General features: G+C 40.0%; 2 protein-coding genes across 2 annotated transcripts; both read left to right on the top strand.

The window, feature by feature from the left end:
* Positions 1 to 625: 625 nt before the first annotated feature.
* On the top strand, positions 626 to 9,926 carry LOC146391038 (uncharacterized). Its single transcript, XM_084923932.1, has 11 exons — positions 626 to 797; positions 1,061 to 1,188; positions 2,679 to 4,214; positions 4,305 to 4,541; positions 4,674 to 4,898; positions 5,426 to 5,480; positions 5,638 to 5,781; positions 8,561 to 8,623; positions 8,721 to 8,897; positions 8,975 to 9,157; positions 9,241 to 9,926. Exons 1-11 carry the CDS (start codon positions 626 to 628, stop codon positions 9,585 to 9,587), a joined length of 3,267 nt encoding a protein of 1,088 aa, XP_084780058.1. The 3' UTR covers positions 9,588 to 9,926.
* A 2,240-nt stretch (positions 9,927 to 12,166) lies between these two features.
* Positions 12,167 to 19,735, top strand: LOC146391039 (uncharacterized). Its single transcript, XM_084923934.1, has 8 exons — positions 12,167 to 12,289; positions 12,699 to 12,873; positions 15,307 to 16,380; positions 16,472 to 16,523; positions 17,102 to 17,650; positions 18,111 to 18,247; positions 18,331 to 18,511; positions 18,976 to 19,735. The coding sequence occupies exons 3-8, from the start codon at positions 15,370 to 15,372 to the stop codon at positions 19,257 to 19,259; spliced, it is 2,214 nt and encodes a 737-aa protein (XP_084780060.1). The 5' UTR covers positions 12,167 to 12,289; positions 12,699 to 12,873; positions 15,307 to 15,369; the 3' UTR covers positions 19,260 to 19,735.

A 19,735-nucleotide genomic window follows, 5' to 3' on the forward strand; every position in this document is an offset into this window, starting at 1 on the left:
CCTTCAAAAGTCAGTCTAAGTTGAACTGTGTTTGCTTAGAGACAGGTTTCCTCCCACCAGGTGTCCCGTGAAACTTCCTTGCAATCAAAATGGCTACCCAGATTTTGAGCACGCAACTTCTGGCCAGTGGTTGATGGGAGAATGAACAGTTGGTTGCTGCAACTAATTGCAGTCACTGGATGCAAAACATTTTTTTCTATCTATCTATCTATCTATCTATCTATCTATCTATCTAGATAGATAGATAGATAGATAGATAGATAGATATCAATATCAATATATATAAAATCAATAAGCTCCTCATTAGACTAACACAAATCATCACAATAGTCACTGCATTATAAAAAGAAGAAGTCAGGCGTCATTATTAACATCATGTTTTGATGTTCAGTGTTTTCAGCATAATTTGAAAAAGAAAAGACACATACTTGCACAACAAGAAAAACTGTAAAATACCCTTTAAGGTTAACATTAGGTGTGTCTACTTGTAAATGAAAGGAGGAGGAACTCCACTGAAAGTAGATGATGAAAAAGGGTTTCAGTGCGCATTTTCACACAAAGCAGTGACACAAAAGGGTGTTAACTGTATCCAAATGTCTCCTTTTAGTTTAGAATATTAGGGAAAATGGATAAATACACATATCCCCTGTTTTTTGAAGCCAAAGGTCTCTCTGGCAATGATATTCAGGATATCTGGAGATACTTTCAGAGAGGAGAAGACTCTGGAGGTGGTGAGTGTGGAATTCCTGCAGAGGTTGAAGGCAACACCTATAAAATCTGTTTCAAGGACAAAGAAGGTATTTTTTTATTTATGTAAACAAGACAGTTTAAACTCATGCTAATACCTCTGTGACCATGTCCATATTCACAGGCCTGCATATAATCATGTTGAATGATGTTCACCATCTTAACTGAATATTAGAAGAGCTAAAAAAGCTAAAGAACAATATGCTGCCCTAAGTTACTTGCGATTCTTTGTTTCTTTCATTCTTGCAGTTACATTTTTAAATGTAAGCTTTTGTCCGTGACATGTGGTGACTGAAAATAGCTGTTTTGACAGTTCAGGAGCGGGTTTTGCTGAGAAAGTTTCATGCCATCTCTATTTCTGGTGGAAAACAGTATTTAACAGTGAGCCAAACAAGTTTACCTCCACAGACCCTCAATCAGTCAGCGACCAGTCAGTCACAGGTGAGTTTTCTTTTTTCTTTTTCCTAAGGAAACATTGCACTATGTACTGTCAGGTAATCTGACCTGACCAGTTTGGGTGGATTCCTGAAAGGTGCAGGCATTCAAAAAAGGCACCCAAAGCAAAATCCAAACATGAGCCATGTCTGATTAATAGAAATGCAGTTTTATCCAACACTAAGATAATGAATCAGCACAGCTGGGAAACATGTACTCTGATTACATCTCTGAGTTTACTTATGATCAGTTTAGTTACGTTTTATTAGGTTCCCTTGAGTCTTTGTCCTCTGTGCTCCTCTCCGTGTGTCTCTGTTTATGTGTTCATGTGTTCTCCCCAGCCCATCTTGTCCTCTGTATGTGCTCCTTAGTTATGTCCACATCTCGTCTCCCATTCTCACTGCCCTGTTCCCTTGTTAAGTCAGAGTGTCTTAGTCTGCCTTTTTCCCGTTTTATTTTGACGTGGTCTTTGTGCAGTGTGTTTAGTTTTTCTTCCTGGTGTCATGTTCGTTTGTATCAGCTGTGTTCCCCGTGTGTTTCCACTTCCCCTGGAAACCTCCTGTCTGTATATATTGTGTGAGTTTTCCCTCAACCTCTATTGTCGCGTCTGTTTTTTCCCCCATGGCTCTTCTGTGTTCCCTCCCAAGTTTACAAGGTTTAACCAGGCTTTTCTAGTAATGGGTAATTGTCTTGTTTTCTTAATTTCTCCAGTTCAGGCGATCGATCCTCTGTTTAGTTTATAATTTATGTTTTTCTCATTCAGGATATCTGCCTAAATAAATGTCACGGTTTCAGTTAAATTCCAGTTCCCACCTCTCTGTGCTCTGCGTTTCAGTCCTCACATAAACAATCCATGCAATTTGCCTTCACATATCGTGTCAGTTTCCTGCTCTTAGCTGACAGGAGTGGCACTCGGTGCAGTCTCCTGCTGGTTTACCCCATCTGCTTCAAGTGACGTGTTGTGTATTCGGAGATGCTCTTTTGCATACTTTAGTTGTGACAAATTATTTGAGTTATTGTTGCCTTCCTATCAGAGACTATTGCGCAGGAAAATTTCTGTAGATCAGCAATATTTGTACTAATTGTACTTAGTACAGTTAGTATCCACATATGTTGACTTGTTGATTTGTAAAAATGGAAATAAATAACAAAAATAAAATAAAACTGTCAAAAAAAAAAACAAAAAACCTGTCATCTGCTACTGACCAAACTGCTTTTAATCATTGGCCTAAACTTTCACAATTAGTGAATCTGCAGACTCTATTTTACCAGAACCAAAGCATTTTAGAAAGTGGAAGCCTTCTATAAACTAAGATAACTTACATTCACCTATAACTTGGATAGACATTTGAAAAAGAACAACCAATTTGGTCAATAACACTCAGTCCATGTAAGCTTATCTCTTATGTTTAATGTTTATGTATTTTTTAAATGTAGGATTCTTATTGGTTTTCAAGCATAACCTGATAAATGTGTTTTTTTTGGTTCTTTCTCAGGCACCAACAAAAGTGATCACAAAACATCTCGAGAGGACATTTAACGTAGATATTTTCCTCCTGTATTATCTGAGAGATAAACCCAAGGCATTAAAAATTCTCCAGAAGCAGCTCTCTTATATCGGCTGCACGGTGGAATTAAAATTTGATGATGAAAATGTTGTAGTTAGAGGTGACAGTCAGAGTCAGCCAGGAGAATGCCCTGCAGAGAAACAGGAGCTACAGCTGGATCAGATTTTCAGCCGTTTCAATGAGAACTATCTCTGCTATCATGTATTTGAGCCAAAAAAGATTAAGATGCTGCTGCAAGACTCCTCCCTCAAGATATATGATATCAAAGTGTACAATGAGAATGGCTATGCTGTGGTTGTGGGAGAGGTCCATGCTGTGAAGGAGAAGATTGGAGATCTGGAAAACATTCAATACACCAAAAAGGAAGTGCCAATTGTGGAGAAGCAGTACAGGCTCATAGAAGAAGAGTTCAATCAAGAAATGTTCGCTAACTATCCAGATGTTAAAGTCGTCAGAGGTAGTGCCACAATCACTTTGGAGGGCCCTGACACAGATGTGCAGTCAGGAGCTGCAAAACTAGATGAACTGATTAAGAACATAAAGGAAAAAAGAGTCAAGTTCCCCACAGCTCTGCTAACCTTCATCAAAACCAGTGGAGCCATCTCCAAATACCAAGCTCGTTTCCAGCAGAGCCTCAGAAACCCTGTTTTCTTTGAGGTGTGTTCAGATCTGGTTCTGTCCAGTTTGTCCTCTGATGCTCTGAATGAGGCCGAGGCAGCAGTGATGAGAGAGCTCAAAGTGGCCACTGTAAAACTGCAGGGAGCTGCAGCAGTATCTCCAGATTTAGACAGAGTGAAGGAAATCCTGATGAAAGCGAAGAAAGAAGCAAACATTAGTGAGCTCAGAGTGGATGTGAGCTTCATGCCAGGAGTTACTGGAACTGCAATAACTAAAGTACGACTGGTGGGCTACAGTGAAGATGTTAACAAGCTCAATGAGGTCCTTCATGGTTTCCAAAAGAATGAAGTTGATATTCAAGAAGTGGTAAACTTGCCACATCCTGAACTGGTTGACTGCTTCGATAAATTGTTAGACCTGATTGACATGAAGCAATCTAATGTGACCTTGGAAGCCTCACATGTTCCACATCCCTGTGTACTTGTGAAGGGTCCTCGTTCTCTGGTTCAGAAAGTTCAGACAGACTTAGCCACAAGTCTAGCGCAGCTGTCAACTGATACGGTGGTGTTAAATGGACCGGGGGTGCAATTGTACTTCCAGGAAGAAGGCAGACAAAACAAAGAGCTGTTGGAGAGATCCTGTCAGGTCATCATCAGGGAACAACAAGAAGTCTATTCTCAAAGTACCACAAGTGTGTTTGATCTTTACCCAGAGCCACTATACATTAACGTCCTCAGCTCCAACCCAGACAGACTGGAAAGCAACACTGCCAGAAGTACACCAAACACAACAGCTGTTAACAAAACAAACCTGGAGATCAAGCTTAGCACTTTGGAAGATGAACAGGTTATACAAATATATTCAAAACAATTTCACAATTTCTATTGAAGCAGCATGTGTCCCACATGTTAGTATTATTTCACATAATTTCTACAGGTGAATGTGGTGGTGGCCCCCATGGTATCCAAAAAGCTTACTTCCACTAAAGTTGGTAAATGTCTACTGAAAAAAGCAGGAAATCCATTGCAGAAGGTCTTTCATCTGATAGCTCGGAGGTGGACCCTTTCTGCTGGTAATGTTATGGTGGTTGATGCACCTCCGGCTCTGAGCTGCTCTAAGATCTTCTTCATTGAGTGTCTGCCATGGGATGGAGTTGATGGCCTCAGCATGCAGGTAAAGTAAAAACACAGGAAATTCATAAACATGTAAGAAAAACACAATCATAAACCAGTAAATGGAAATGGTAAATCTTCTTACCCCTGAGACCAACGCATAGACAAATTTTTCCTGTTTTCTCCTTTGCAGACACTTGCTATTGGGCTAAAAAGGTGTTTGGAACTCTGTGGAAAGGAAGGCTGGTGTTCAATTGCCTTTCCGATCATTGGACCCGGGGTAGTTCTGAAATATCCCCAGAAAGAAGCCATTCAAGTGCTGACTGACAGCATTGACCAGTTTGGATTATCTGGGTCATGTGAATCTCTTCACAACATCTATATTGTCATTAAACCAGACTATCAGGACTCTGAGGAGGTGACAGAGTTTGATCTTTTTCGATAGCTGTATACAGCAACCCTTTTTTTAAATTTTTATTTTCCACTATCAGTTACTGCAGTAGCAGGTCATAGTATTACTATATTACACTGTATTAAATACATATTACTCCCTGCTGAGAGTGATAGTAATATGGGTAGGAATGAATGTGTTTAGACAGTACCACCCGAGCTACTGGAGTAAAAATGAATGCAATTACAGTACATAAGCATGTTTCTGCTAAGGCTGTATCTCTGTTAAAAGGGAGCATCTCCCTTCTGCCATCTCCGAGCTCTTTCTCATGTATAATCATCTGTTTATTGTGTTTTTCTTGTAAATATTGCAACATAAAGCACAGATGATAATGATCACAACACAGAGGATATGTCATTTGACATTAGTTAGAACCAGAGAATCTCAGGACAAAGTACGGGCAAGTTTGCGTTTGTTCTTAGTTTTAAGTACTGTGCATTGTTTGTAGAAACATTTCTGGCAAGGTGGTGCTTAAACCAAACATGTATCTACAGTGCTACCATGAGGTCTACAGACAGCTGAGCTTGAAGATCAAGCAGAGCGGTCAAGGTAAAACCAGAGCTGGTTGAACTGTTTTGATTCAGACAAAAATCTACCTTTGAAATGTTGTGTTTTTAACAAATATTTAACTGTTTCTACGGTTCAACAAGTGACATGGAGGTTGATATCAGAAATGTGAATCTTGTTGTCGTGTTCGTCTTTTCAGCCACCTTCAAGTCCCTCAAGAGTGACCTAACTGACATAACTGTGAAAGTCCGAGGTGGGGTTGAACTAGAAGTGGTCTTTGGTGACATTGCTAATGAGACTACAGATGTTGTGGTGAACTCAACTGACTTCACAAATTTTCAAGGTGAGAGCTTTTCAATCTAATCAACTGTTGGGTTTCAATCATGTTTCCTGGGAAAATGCACTTTAGCCTTATGCTGGTAAAGCATCTAATATCCATGTCCTTGGTGGCCTAGCTAGGGTGAAAAATAGAGATAGGTTTTTGGGTTCTGTTGGCTCTCCCCTTTTGATAGAATTTCAAAATGTATTTAAAATAAGAAAGCCTTTTACAGATAATACTAACTTTAATGCCAAAACAAGTGAGGCTTAATTTCAGATTTATCACTTTCCAGTTTGTTAAATGCATTTAGCGCATGGCTAAAATAAAAACAACTTTTAACCTAATACATTTCCATTGACCTGTAAGATGTTTAGGGCAAATTAGGTTTTATACATACTTTGAAAAAAAAATCCCCTCTAGCCCCTGTTGGTGGTCTTTATCCTTCATGCTTGGGTACTTTACCAGAGGCCTGAGAACTTGAGGGTCCTATGTAGCAACTTTGCTGCTCCTAGGACTGCGCTCTTCTGGAAAGAGATCTCGGATGTTGTTCCTTGGATCTGCTGGAGCCACTCACCTAGCTTGGGGGCCACTGCACCGAGTGCTCTGTTTACCACTGGGACCACTGTTACGTGTACCCTCCACATCTTCTCTATTTCTTGGAACTTCTTCAGCTTTTCGTGTTCCTTCTTCCTGATGTTGTGTTGCTACGTGGAGGAAGATGGCCATCTTCCACTGCTTGTCCACCACCACTATGTCCAGTTGGTTTGCCATTTCCAGTTTGTCCATCTGTATCTGGAAATCCCACAGGATCTTAGCACAGTCATTCTCAACCCCCTATGGGGAGTCTTCCATTTTGACCTCAGGACTTCCAGGCCATATTCGGCACAGATGTTTCTGTATACTATGCCGGCCATTTGGTTATGGTGTTCCATGTATGCCCTGCCTGCTAGTATCTTGCATCCTGCTGTTATGTGTTTGATTGTCTCAGGGGCATTTTTACACAGCCTGCACCTGGGGTTTTGCCTGATGTTGTAGACCCCAGCCTCTATGGATCTTATACTAATTCATGTACTTATTCCTTAGCCTGGATTCCTTATTCCTTATGTACTTGTTCCTGTGCTGCCATGATTAGTGCCTCTGTGCTATCTTTTAGTCAAGCTTTATCTAGCCATTGGTAGGAATTCTGGATGTCAGCTATTTCCTCTATCTGCTGGTGCTACATACCGTGCAGGGGCTTGTCCTTCCATGATGCCTCCTTTTCTTGCTCCTCATTCTTGGGTTTCTACTGCTTGAGGTATTCACTGAGCACACAGTCAGTTGGGGCCATCTTCCTGATGTACTCATGGAAGTTTCTTATCTCATCCTGGACCATGGTTCTGACAACAACTAGTCCCTGGCCTTCTCCCTCCTGCCTTCCTTCCTTCCAGAGGCTTCTATGTCCTCCATAGGCCAGCTTATTATCCCAGCAGGGCAGGGTGTAGGTTTTGATAATCGGGATCTTGTTCTTGCCATTCAGCTGATTCCTCAGGACTTGCTTTTCTCTGCGGGTACTTGGCAGTTGCAGCTTTCCTATCGGCCTCTTTGTGGTTCCCATTTGCCTGTGGGATTCCCAAGTACTTGTAGCTGTCCTCAATGTCTGCAATGTTTACTTCTGGTAGTGCGATCCCCTCCGTTCTGGCATCCTTCCTTCTCTTCGTTACCATCCGACTACTTTTCTCCAGCCCGAATGACATTCTGATGTCATTGCTGTATATCCTGGTGGTGTGGATCAGTGAATCGATGTCCCATTCAGTGAACCTTGATATCATCCATGTAGAGAAGGTGGCAGAAGATTGCTCCATTCCACAGTTGGTACCAGTCAAAAGTTTGGACACACCTACTCATTTAATGGTTTATCTTTATTTTTATGACTATTTATACTGTAGATTCTCACCGAAGGCATCAAAACTATGAATGAATACATGGGATTATGCAGTAAAAACATGATGAAATAACTCAAAACATGTTTTATATTTTAGATTCTTCAAAATAGCCACCCCTTGCTTTGATTACTGCTTTGCACACTCTTGGCATTCTGTTGATGGGCTTCATGAGGTAGTCACCTAAGATGGTTTTTAATCAGTCTTAAAGGAGTTCCCAGAGATGCTGAGAACTTGATGACTCTTTCCCCCCCTCACTCTGCAGTCCATCTGATCCCAAACCAACTTGATTGGGTTTATGTCAGGTGACTGTGGAGGCCAGGCCATCTGCAGCAGCACTCCATCATTTTCCTTCTTGGTCAGATAGCACTTACACAGCCTGGAGGTGTGTAACCAGATGGCATGGCATGTCGCTGCAGGATGCTGTGGTAGCCATGCTGGTTCCATGTGCCTTCAGTTTTTAAATAAATCCCTAACAGTGTCACCATCAAAGCACCCCCACAGCGTTACACCTCCTTCTCCACTCTTCATGGTAGGAACCATGCATGTAGAGACCATCATTTCACCTTTTCTGAGTCACAGAAAGACACAGCAGGTGGAACCAAAGATCTCAAATTTGGACTCATCAGACAAAAGCACAGATTTCCTTTGGTCTAATGTCCATTCCTTGTGTTTCTTGCTTTGCAGCGCTGTCAACAAAGCAAAGAGTAGCTACTTTGAGGAATCTAAAATATAAGATATGATTTTTATGAGTTATTTCATCAATGTTTTCTTTGCTACATAATTCCACATATCTTGCTTCATATATTTGATATCTTCAGTATGTATCTACAATGTAGAAAGTAGTAAAAAAAAATGTAAAAGTTATTATTATTGATCTACAGGTGGCGTATGCCAAAAAATCTTAACTATGGCTGGACCTCAGGTTGAGGCTGAACTCAGAAATGGTGAGAAGAATGGCTGAAGATACACATTTAAAATTGCAATATATTTCTGGCACACAGTTTGCAGCATCTTAATCATGTTTTTGTTGTGTCCATGTAGCAAAAGTAAAGAAGGGAGACATTTTAAAAACCTCACCTGGAGGGTTCCCATGTAAAGCTATTTTACATGTGTGTGGAGAAAAAAATGTGAGTCTCATTGAGAAACAGCTGCTTTCTATCATTCAAACTTGTGAGTCTTCTGGATACAGGTCCGTGGCCATTCCTGCCATCTGTGCTGGTGAGTAGTGGGCAAGACATTAAAGATGCATAAGTGAACAGAAAACATATAAATGTTTTATTTGAATGGCTGTCCAGGATCTGGTGGTTTGGACCCCAACCACGTTGCATATGCCATCCTCCAAGGGGTTAAGACTGGTGCATCTTTCCGTCCTCTCCAGTGTCTCACCAACATTCGCCTTGTCCTCAACAAGTTCAGTGTTTTCCTGGCATTTAAAAAGCGAGCAATGCAGATGTTTCCATCTGCTGTTATCAACACAGGTAACAGCTGTTCCTCTTCCTCATGAGGCACCTTTTTAATTTTTGAGCTGTTTGTGACTGATTATAAATCATCTGTTTTACAGTTGTTGCACAAGCCACCCCAGTTATGAACATAGACCCAAGCATCCTTTCTACCAGCTCCAGAGTTCAACATTACACCTTCATGATTGTCGGACTATGCAGAAAAAATGTTGACAATGCCATTGCAAATCTCAAAAGTCTGTATCAGGCTGAGTGCACTACGCAAATCTTCAGGCAGGATGAACTTGCAGGCCTCACTCAAGATGATGTGAACCACTTAAAGCAGTTGACTGAGGTCCTGGATATGTATGTATTGGAAGACCATTTTAATCCAGGCTGCTGGACTGTGAGTGGGCTGAAAGATGGAGTCCATCAGATGATGCAAGTGATTAGAAAATCTGCTACGTAAATATTTAGTCAAGCAAAATACTGAAAATCTACTTTTTTTCCTACATATCTGTGAGACAGAAGAGGTGTGTAATAAAATACAGATAGATATTAGGTTTTGGTAAAAGAAACAAAACAAAAACACACCCATACGTTTGTTTATAGTGATCTGAGTTTCTTGAATACCTCAAGTAGCTTAGCACCAACAGAAATGTGTGAAATGCACTTTGTTCTGCTGAGCACAGAAAAATATAAACCAGCCACAACATTTATTTGTAAGTTTGTGATTACAGCAAATGTAAATGCCAAGGTTTTTGAATTTGTGAGCATGTCTGCAAATCAAAGCAAGAATAAACATCTTTCCTGGGATATTAACGCTCCTGCATGAATTTACTTTCTGTTTTTTTTTTTTTGACAAATTCACAGCTGCTATGTTATTGTTAACAGTATTGATGCAGTTTCTAGTCTCAGTATGACATCTAGTGGATGGTCTGCTAACACAGCAACATTACTGCAGTATTGTTGCACAACTTATTTATTGCTTCAGTTTAGCCTTCTTTTTTCTTTTTGTGTGGTTTGAAATCTCAATGCATGAATTGAAATGTTCAGAGCCTAACTTATGTCCGCTTTACAACCGATAGAGTTACAGCTGTTAAATGTGTAAAAACAACATCATCAAAAAACATAAATACCTATGAGGGCTTGTGTGGAAAAGTGGCTTATTACAGAAGACGACTTTGCAACTTTTTAAAGTTGTAAATTTGTTTTTAAAGTCTGTTATTGCCATATTTCACAGGTACTTCGTGTAGTAATAGCAATAATAATCATTTAAATAGATAAATAGATAGCAGAATAGATAATCAGCAGACTTCAGATCTCTTTTAAAAACATTATATATAACTGTGACTTCAAAGAGAGGAGCATATTTTTTCTCCTCTGATTTAATGATGGTTTGGAGAATCACATGTTTTAACTGTTTCTTAAAGTGTATGTATTTCAGAGAGCTAAAGAAGCCTCTTGTACAAGAGGTAAAACTTCTTCATGAACCAAAAAGAAGTCCAGCTGCCTTCTTTACAAACACTCAAACCTGCCTTGAGAATTTTTCACAGGCATACTGATACAAGTACAACATTTATTCATGACTATTTGGTAAGTAAGTAAGACCATGCCCCTTCAAAATCAGAGTTTCTATTGTCATGTCAGTGTTTGAAATGAAGTATTTAATATCTGTCTGGTAATTTCCTCAACAGTAGGTTTCTCCACAAGCACATTTTACTCAGCCACACATTTGCAGACCGTGGGGATGAGGAAAGTAGGACCCAAAACGCAGGACTCTGCGATGCCACAGTGCACTTTATTTACAGTGAAATAGACAGGCAAGTCCAACAATTCACTCAGAAGTGCAATTTTCCAATCGTGCTCGTCCCTTGCTCCCAGTGCGTTCCGTGTTGTAACTCCCTAGTGTTTGTGCTCCCCAACTCGCTTCTCCGCTCGCCTCTCCTGGAGGAAGAAGGACAATCCACAATTAGCCACACACGCTAGCCGACTACCAAGAACACACGTCTCGCACAGACTATACCAGTCAGGAGTAATAATCCCACGTCGACTGTAGCCGCGAGTCCCGGTTAAATACCTCCGTCTACATCGGTACTCCCGATGACGACAGTCGCCAGGTCACGCCTTTCCTACGGCGCGCACTTCCGTAAACAGCCCCGAGGACCGGGGGGAGAGAGAGAGAAGCAGACACACGCACACACACTCTACATACAAACGTGGACAGAACAGTAGACGACACAGACCCCAAATAGTAATAATAATAATAATAATAATAATAATAATAATAATAATAATAATAATAATACCACTGCTCACGGACCCCCGAGTCCTCCAGAGCCGGGTCCGTGACAGACAGACAAGTTAAAAACAGTACCAGCTCCAGTATTGCTCATAATAAAGATACTTCTACTCTAGCAAGTTCCCTAAATGTTACCATCCCAGCAGGACAAAAAAGGAAATTCACCATATGAAACCGACAGTGACCTATTTTCATATCTAGGTGTGTCTGTGATTATGACATGCCAATGGAGGTTACAGGGACTTACAGGAAAGCGAAACAGAAAAAAACCCCTGAGAGATTAATGCTTTCTCAGGAATGTGGTCTATGGAGACGTAAGATATAGAGGACTTGTATAAAACATTCGGTATTGTAGGTAAAATGCCATTATTGTTCTTTATAATCAGATCAAAGGGAGAGAAAACATCAAGATAAGAAGTTGGCCTTAGGTAAGGAATCCCAGTGTGCTTAAATTGTGTTATGTGTAAAAACTCTGTCTTAACTGGCCAACAAACAATCTGGGTTATGTTTATGTGGGACAGTGTCAGACATGAAACTAATGCCGAGAGGTCAGTAAAAAGAGTAGAAACTTTCTTTCACAAAGTAATGTAAGAGATTAGGCATGTATCATGTGAAGGATAAATATATTCTATTTTTATGTAATTTCTCTAATTACCTCTGTATGAAAGGCTCTGGGATTTTATGTCTATGTTCTGCAATATTGTGTGGGGTGGAGTCGTAGGAAATGACGTAGGCAGAAGTTGGGTGTAACGCGATGCTACTCGAGAAGGGGAGATGGTTTCCGTGTTAGTGCTGTTTTACCTCGTAAGCTGTGTTCCTGGTTGCCATCCTTCACGGTGATGCTCCGAGTGTTAAGTTCATGACTGGAAGTAAGTTTCCTTAAATATGTTTATTTTCCGATTCTGATGTTGGCCGCGGCTTTAGTTGCATTCTACCGCGTTGTAGCACCGCATTTTCATCTCGTGACTAGAGGCATGTGCCGCTGGCCGCCGCCATTATGTAGTAATTTTATTCGGCCACACGATGGCGCCAAAGTCCTTTGTTTACAGTTAGAGTGGATGTTTCGGCTATGTATGACATTCTCACTGTGTTTAATTGTGTCCTTTCTGTGTTTGGAGCAAGAGATGTAAGATTGGCATAGTTCAAATCATATATGTTGTGTTATGTGTATATTGAGATGGATGTGTTGGTTTATTTCATTTAATTCTTTATGTTTATCTTAGTGAAGCTGTTGCTGTATATATTTATATACTGATGGCAACTTGTTTGTTACTACAGACTGCTGGCAACACTGAGCATCTAGGTGGCAATAAAACAGCTGGCGGTGACAATCCAGCAAAGTGGAAGCCTGTTGTCCTCCTTCCTGTATCCTGACCAATACACCATCTTGTTAGCTGCTGAACCTAAAACAACTAGCCCTCACCAAGTACTCCTCAACAACCTCAATGAATAAGTACAATAAACATATCTCATTTATGATCTACTTACAATCATTCTTTGTCACTTCCAAATCTACACCATGCAATAATAAAAACAAAGTAGTAGTTCTCAAGGTTTTACTATGGCTACACTTGCGTTTCTTTCTGGTAGTTCCCCCACCGGATAAAAACTACATTTGGGAAACAGGTCTATCCTGCTGGGTTGGAGAGACACCATCCCAGCAGGTTATTTCATAAACTAACCTGTTGCCGTGGTGACATCCTGTCACAACGCCATGCTCATTTCCATGTCGTTTTTACAATGACACAAGAACAATTTCTTTCAAAAATGTTTGTAAAGGCAGACTTCATGGCTAGGTGCTTGATTTTATACACCTGTGGCAATGAGACTGAAAACACCAGAATTTAAAGATTAAGATTATAAAAGTGAATGTAAAGTGAAGGTAAAGGGATCGTCCACATCCAAGGACAGAAAAACAAACAGAAGATAAAGTTCATGGTATTTCATGATTTGTGGTTATAACCAGTCACTGCCAGTACCACAGTCAGCAAAATGCTTTGCAGTTTCAGTCTAGCTTTAACTTGGACTTGTTTCCGCTCTACAAAAGGGGAGGGTTGTTTGATTTTGCACTTCCTTTATAAAGAGGAAATGCAAAACCAAACACACTTCCGTGTAAAGAGCCTGATCGAACTAAGTGTCAGACTAATTTTCTTCAAAATATTAAATCCTCACGTCAACCATCAGCCACCCATCAGTCACAGGTAACCAATAATGTAACGCCGACCTTTAAATTTTGTAATGTATGCTGATATATTTAAAAATAATTTACACACTTACATAATAACAGCACATTCAGCACACGGGCGGTTGCCCGGGGCGGCATCGTGGTGGGGGGCGGATTCACGGGCATCGGCAAAAAAGATAAAAATAAATTGCTCGTACTCATGCTGCCCCGACATCAGCCAGCGAATATTGGGAATGTCATAGGCACCGATCGGTTTTCTATCGCCCATTTGCTGGGAGTAAGGGCGCCCTCTGTTTGCGAGGTGCGCCTGCTGCTTGCGGGGGATTCTCTGGCTGGCTGGAGCAGCATCTAATAACCAACTCGCAAAATAAAACAAAATAAAAACAAAACAACAAACACGAAAACACCAGACATCATGATACAGACTTATAATTTGCACCGATGTTTTTTCGAAATTCTATACGCGAGTGCGAGAGCCCTCGGTGCGCCTGCTCGCTGCTGAAGTCAAAGTAAACTTTATTGTCATCTCCGCTACATACAGTCCAGTATATAGAGAGACAAGACGACGAGGCTCCAGTTACAGCAGTGCAAGTAAACAAACAACAAATATAAGAAGAGTAAGAAAATAAATACACACTTTAGGACCAGGGGTAAAGGGATCAATAACAATTTAAAATGTATATTTTACAGTTTGATGATTTAAAGTCTCACACACAACCTGTCGAAAGGGGAGGACCCCCGGCTGCTTCCAAATAGAGCACATTTCATTCAAAATGATGTAAATCCAAGCCCATTATGTATTCATGATTTGAATCCTGGGTTGTGTGAAATCCCAGAAATGCACCCTAGACAAAGTGAATCTGTGAACTAAGGTGTAGGTCTGTTAGGTTATGTTGTGGTGATCCTCAGGTTGGGGGATTTGTGTTCATACTGGAGTTCAAAATTAAAACCAATGGAAGATGGACAAGAAAAATTCAAAGTCATCTGGTCCTCAGTTTAGAAATATAGAATGGTTCCGACAACAGTTTTATGTTAATGTACAATCCTTAACCCTTTAAGACCTACCATAGAACCAAGTCCGCCAGAGCTTACTTTATATTTTTACATGCTGTGGAGCCATTTTTGGGAGCATTTCAAGTTGCTATACATCAATACAACCATTATAGTGCAAATTTTAATAATATGTATGCATTAAGTCCATAGTAACTATATAAATTGCAAAAACGTGCAATAAACTACAAAAAATTTGAAAATCGTTTTTGTTTTTTTGCATATATTTCTACTTAAAGAAATTTAAGAGGTTTATCCATCAAAACTTTAAATACAAAAAAGTTGCAAAAAATAGTTTACAACAACAGGAAATTTATTTTGAGTGTCTTCATAGTTTTATTTTTGAGATACACCAATTTTTATATACTGCAGAAAAAACGAAAAACAATCCTATAATGCAAATTTGCAGAGAAAACAGCATGTGCATCTAAATAAAGTGTTTAAAGCAGTGCAATTTGAGTTCTAAGCGTCCCAGAAACTATTCAGAAAGAGGGAGTGTTCGCCCGGGGCGCCAAAAAGGCTAGGACCGCCACTGAGCACATTGACAATTTAGATGTTCATTTTGACTAGATAGTACTTGACAGATGTACAGAAATGTAAATTTATTCTTTGTACATTACATTTCTGAAATCCAGTACTTTTTTCCACCAGATTTTTACTAAAGATTTCTTGAAGGAGAAGCAGTTCAAACTGGAAGAAGAGTTTCACTGAGTCATGTGCACTCATTGGCCAGAGGCTTCAATCATGGGAGGGAAAAGGAACACAATGTTATTGGAAAGCAGTGACGAGGAGGAGCAGCTAGGAACTACTAAACTTGAGGAACTAATAAGGCAAATATCAGAAAAGAGAGTCAAGCTCCCAGCAGATTTAAGGACTTTTATCAAATCCAGCCGTGCCATCTCCAAGTACCAGACTCTCTTTCAAAACTTTAGACATCCTGTTTTCATAGAAGTGGGATCAGATGTGGTTCTGTCCAGTTTGTCCTCTGCTGACCTGGATGAGGCTCTGGCAGCTGTGGTGAACGATCTGAGTGTGGAGATTGTGAAGCTGCAGGGAAATGCAGCGGTACCTCCAGATCTTGACAGGATGAAAGAAGTCCTGATGAAAGCCAAGAACAAAGAAAACGTTCATGAGCTCAAAGTGGATATCAGCTTTGTCCCAGGATCTAATGGAGCTGCCACAACCAAAGTAAGACTGGTGGGCTACAGTGAAAATGTGAGCAAGCTCACTGATGTTCTTCACGACTTCCAGTTGAATCAAGTTACAACTCAGGAAAAAATCAATCTGCTTCATCCTGAAATGGTTGACTGTTTTCATAAAATCTTAGACCTGACTGGCATGAAACAGACCAAGGTTCCTTTAAGAGCCTCACATGTTCCAAATCCACATGTGTCTCTATCTGGACCCCAATGCCAGGTTCAGGAGGCCAAACAGGCCCTAATGTCAGCTCTAACCAGTCTGACAATAGAAACTTTGGCTCTGGATGGAGCAGGGGCTCAGCGGTACTTCAAGACTGAGGGTAAAGTGAGTAAAGAGCTGGTAGAGAACTCCTGTTGTGTCATCATCCAAGAAAAGCAAACTGTAGTCACCCCAAATGTGAGCACAAAAGCATATGCCAGCAACACACTTACTATCACACCCCAAACTTTGATTACTGGAAGGTCCAGGAGGACTCTGGCAACCACAACAATCCCATATGTTGATGTTAGCAGTTTGGTTCAACAGGTTAGATTATTTCTATTTTATTCTATTAACAGTTTGATAACAACACATGTCATAAAAAGATGGTGTTTACTGCATGCATTTGTATTTGCAGGTTTACGGTGACTCCTACAAAAACAACTTGAGCATGAAACGGGAAAACCAAGGTATACCAACAGCTATTGAGTTAAGTAAACTAAGGTAGATGTAAAGCACAAAACAAATGGAAGCATAAAGGTTATTTAGATAAGTAAAAGTATAAATACTGTAATCTTCAGAAGCTCAACAGTCAAAATAAAGATGCAAAGTGCTATCAGCAAAACATACTGACTAAAAGAGCCAGTGACCTAACAGCAGAACAAAGAGGCAGTCCAAGTTTGCTTAAGTATAGCTTTTTATTTAGAAATTATACATGAGACTAACAAAAAGGGACAAATACAAAGTTCAAAAACTGGCTAGGAGTTAAAAATGAGGGAGGTATACAAACAGGCCAGCATAAAACTCTTAAAATGCATAGATGTAATTGAAAAGGGGAACTATTCAAGGACAAGTTCATGAAGACTATTCAGTTATAGTTTTGCAGTAGATGTGTTTTATTTTTTAATATTTAAACACCAAATAATGCAGATGTTTCCTTCTGTTGTAACACAAGTAGTTTGATGAATGTTAACATCAAGTTCCTGTTTATCAGAATCCTGTTGATGTGTTTTTATAACCTATCAGTGCTTGACTTGTTTTAACACAGACCTAAGTGTCCTCTGTACTACTCATCAGCGGTCCATCTTTCTGTTCCTGGGCCTTGGTAAAAAGGGTGTCCATAATGCAATGAAGAAGGTAAAAGATTTGTACCAGGCTCACTGCTCCACAAAAAAAATGACAAAGGAGGAGTTGGCAGACTTCACCCAGGATGAAATAAAGGATCTGCAGAAGCTAGTGGAGGCACAGGGTTTGCATGTACAGCAGGACCAGAGTGGAGATGGAGGCTTGGTAGTCAGCGGGTTAAAAGATGGGGTCACCGAGCTGATACAGATGCTTCACGCTGCTGCTCGTCTACGGAGAGAAGTCAGAGTTAGGGAGGAGGATAATTTGTACCATTGTGTGGCGTGGTGCATCCTGGGATATGATGGTAGCTGGGAAAGGCTCCCCAAAACAGATAATTATAACCTAGAGCATGATATCAAGAAAGAGATAGTGGACACACACGGAAACATGTGGAGCGTGGATCTGCAGAAGATGGAAGCCAGAAGTCGGTTAGCTAGAAAAACCAAGCTAAAACGACTGGAGAATCACTCAGGTGAGAAGAGTGGTCTGGAAAAGCTGTCGAGTCCTAATTAGCACATCTTAAATGTCAAAAGACTTACAAACATTAGAGTGGTGATAAAATACTTTAATGGGATTTATGATCTGAGCTAGAGCTCCTTGACATATTTTTAATCAGGATTTCCTTTTGTCTTCGCATTTCTTTATTTTTAAAGTTCATGTTACTTTCCCTGATCACTATTTTAAAAAGTGCTCATGTGAGCAAAGCAAGCCCTTTGTTACTCCATATGGTCAGTTTATGTAGTGCACAAAATATACGCCTTCGTTTTTTACCTTTTCTGGAAGCCTTCTGTGAGATTATGTCTGATTGCGCTGCACTCAGGATTTATGACAGTTACAGTATGGATTTTGTCTTGATTCGTTTGTCTTTGGAAACAATTATTTTTAAAAACCTTTTTTTTCCCTCTTTGATTAACTGGTCTAACTTTTTCCAGACTTTACTCTTCCTTTGTACTGGGACAATATGGCTAGTGGTGAAAATCTAAAAGTGGTTGCATTGGAGCCTTCCTCTTCAGAGTACCTCAAAGTAAAGGCGGCCTTCACGCAAACAGTTCAGAAGAATATATTGAAAGTGGGTGGTTTTTACCAGAAATCTAAGTTAACTGTGTTGAACAGGAAACTTGAACAGCTGAACATTTTGTTCTTTTGTGTTAGATTGAACGCTTGCAGAATGTCCATTTGAGGCAAAGCTACGAAGTGCAAAAGAAGAAGCTTTCTGAAAAGAACAGACATGAAGGGGGAGCACGTGAAAGGCTTCTATATCACGGGACGAGTCAGGTCAGCTGTGAGTCCATCAAAAAAAATGGATTCAACAGGAGTTTTTCTGGGAAACATGGTAATTATCCTTTGATCCAATCAACTTTAATCAGTATGATCACCTGATTCTGTTTATAGAACACCAGTGCATAGAAAATATCCTATAATAATGCTATAACATTTGATGTCACTGTTGCTTTATTTTGTTGATATTCTTTTTTTATTTTCTAATACAGAACATTACAGTGCTGTGCAAATGTTTCGACCTACCCTACCCATGTTTTTTTATATTTTGCTTCCAAGCAGCCATTTTTTCTTGTAATATTTAGGGTGGTCTACACAATAGTTTTCCAGACATTTGCTTTTTCACAAATTTACAGTCCTTGTACCTGACCATTTTCAGAGGATCGTGTTGTGTTTTTTAAACCACCTAACAAGATCTTTGAATCTTTCAAACATAAAAAAGACATTAACCTGAGAAGTGATATAAATGTCTGATAATTCCAAAATTTTAAATGTCTCTCTTTTATTTTCGGTTTTCAGCAACTGCATATGGTCAGGGGACCTACTTTGCTGTCAATGGCAGCTATTCAGCCAACCCCATCTATTCAATGCCAGCTGCTGATGGTTCTCAGAGAGTATTTGTGGCCCAAGTCCTCACTGGTGTTTACATTCAGGGCGACAGCAGCATGAAGGTGCCTCCGCCTCGCAAAAATCAGCCTGATGACCCTTATGATTGTTTGGTGGACCAAATAGCAAATCCAAGCATGTTTATTATTTTCAATGATAACCAGGCATATCCAGATTACCTCATTACCTTCTGTTAGTGCTTCATCGTGGGGAACATTTCCTATACAGCTAATACATTTTCAACACAGCATTACCATCAGTAACTTGAATAGTCAGGCCCCATCTTATGTTAAAGACCTCATAGTACCGTATCACCTCTATAGAGCACTTTGCTCTCAGACTGCAGGCTTAGTTTTGGTTCTTGGGATATTTAAAAGTAGTGTGGGTTAAGATTAGGCTTAAAACCTCAATTTTTGATAAAGCACATGTTTAGCGCAGATAACCCTCAATCCTCCTTTAGTTGCGCTTTAGTTTTTCCTTCCCACTCTCGGTCAGCATTGTCAGCACTTGCTCATAGCACTTGTCTGATGTTTGTGTGTTTTTCTTTATATCTGCATTATTATTGTCTTTATTTTACGATGTGAAGTGTCGACTTTTGTGATTTGGTGTTATATATGAATAAAACTGAACTGAACTGAATTGAATTAAATTAAACAGTGAGTGCTGAACAACA

Source organism: Perissodus microlepis, chromosome 3, assembly GCF_051167445.1.
Source record: "Perissodus microlepis isolate ML-2025 ecotype Zambia chromosome 3, ASM5116744v1, whole genome shotgun sequence".
NCBI lineage: Eukaryota > Metazoa > Chordata > Actinopteri > Cichliformes > Cichlidae > Perissodus > Perissodus microlepis.

Excerpts from the sequence above, each read along its gene's own strand:
- LOC146391038 (XM_084923932.1), top strand. The coding sequence starts at position 626 with ATGGATAAATACACATATCCCCTGTTTTTTGAAGCCAAAGGTCTCTCT. Across the intron at positions 4,542-4,673 it reads TTGATGGCCTCAGCATGCAG|ACACTTGCTATTGGGCTAAA; the intron begins GTAAAGTAAAAA and ends TCTCCTTTGCAG. Across the intron at positions 5,481-5,637 it reads GATCAAGCAGAGCGGTCAAG|CCACCTTCAAGTCCCTCAAG; the intron begins GTAAAACCAGAG and ends TCGTCTTTTCAG.
- LOC146391039 (XM_084923934.1), top strand. The coding sequence starts at position 15,370 with ATGTGCACTCATTGGCCAGAGGCTTCAATCATGGGAGGGAAAAGGAAC. Across the intron at positions 16,381-16,471 it reads TTAGCAGTTTGGTTCAACAG|GTTTACGGTGACTCCTACAA; the intron begins GTTAGATTATTT and ends TTGTATTTGCAG. Across the intron at positions 18,248-18,330 it reads TTCAGAAGAATATATTGAAA|ATTGAACGCTTGCAGAATGT; the intron begins GTGGGTGGTTTT and ends CTTTTGTGTTAG.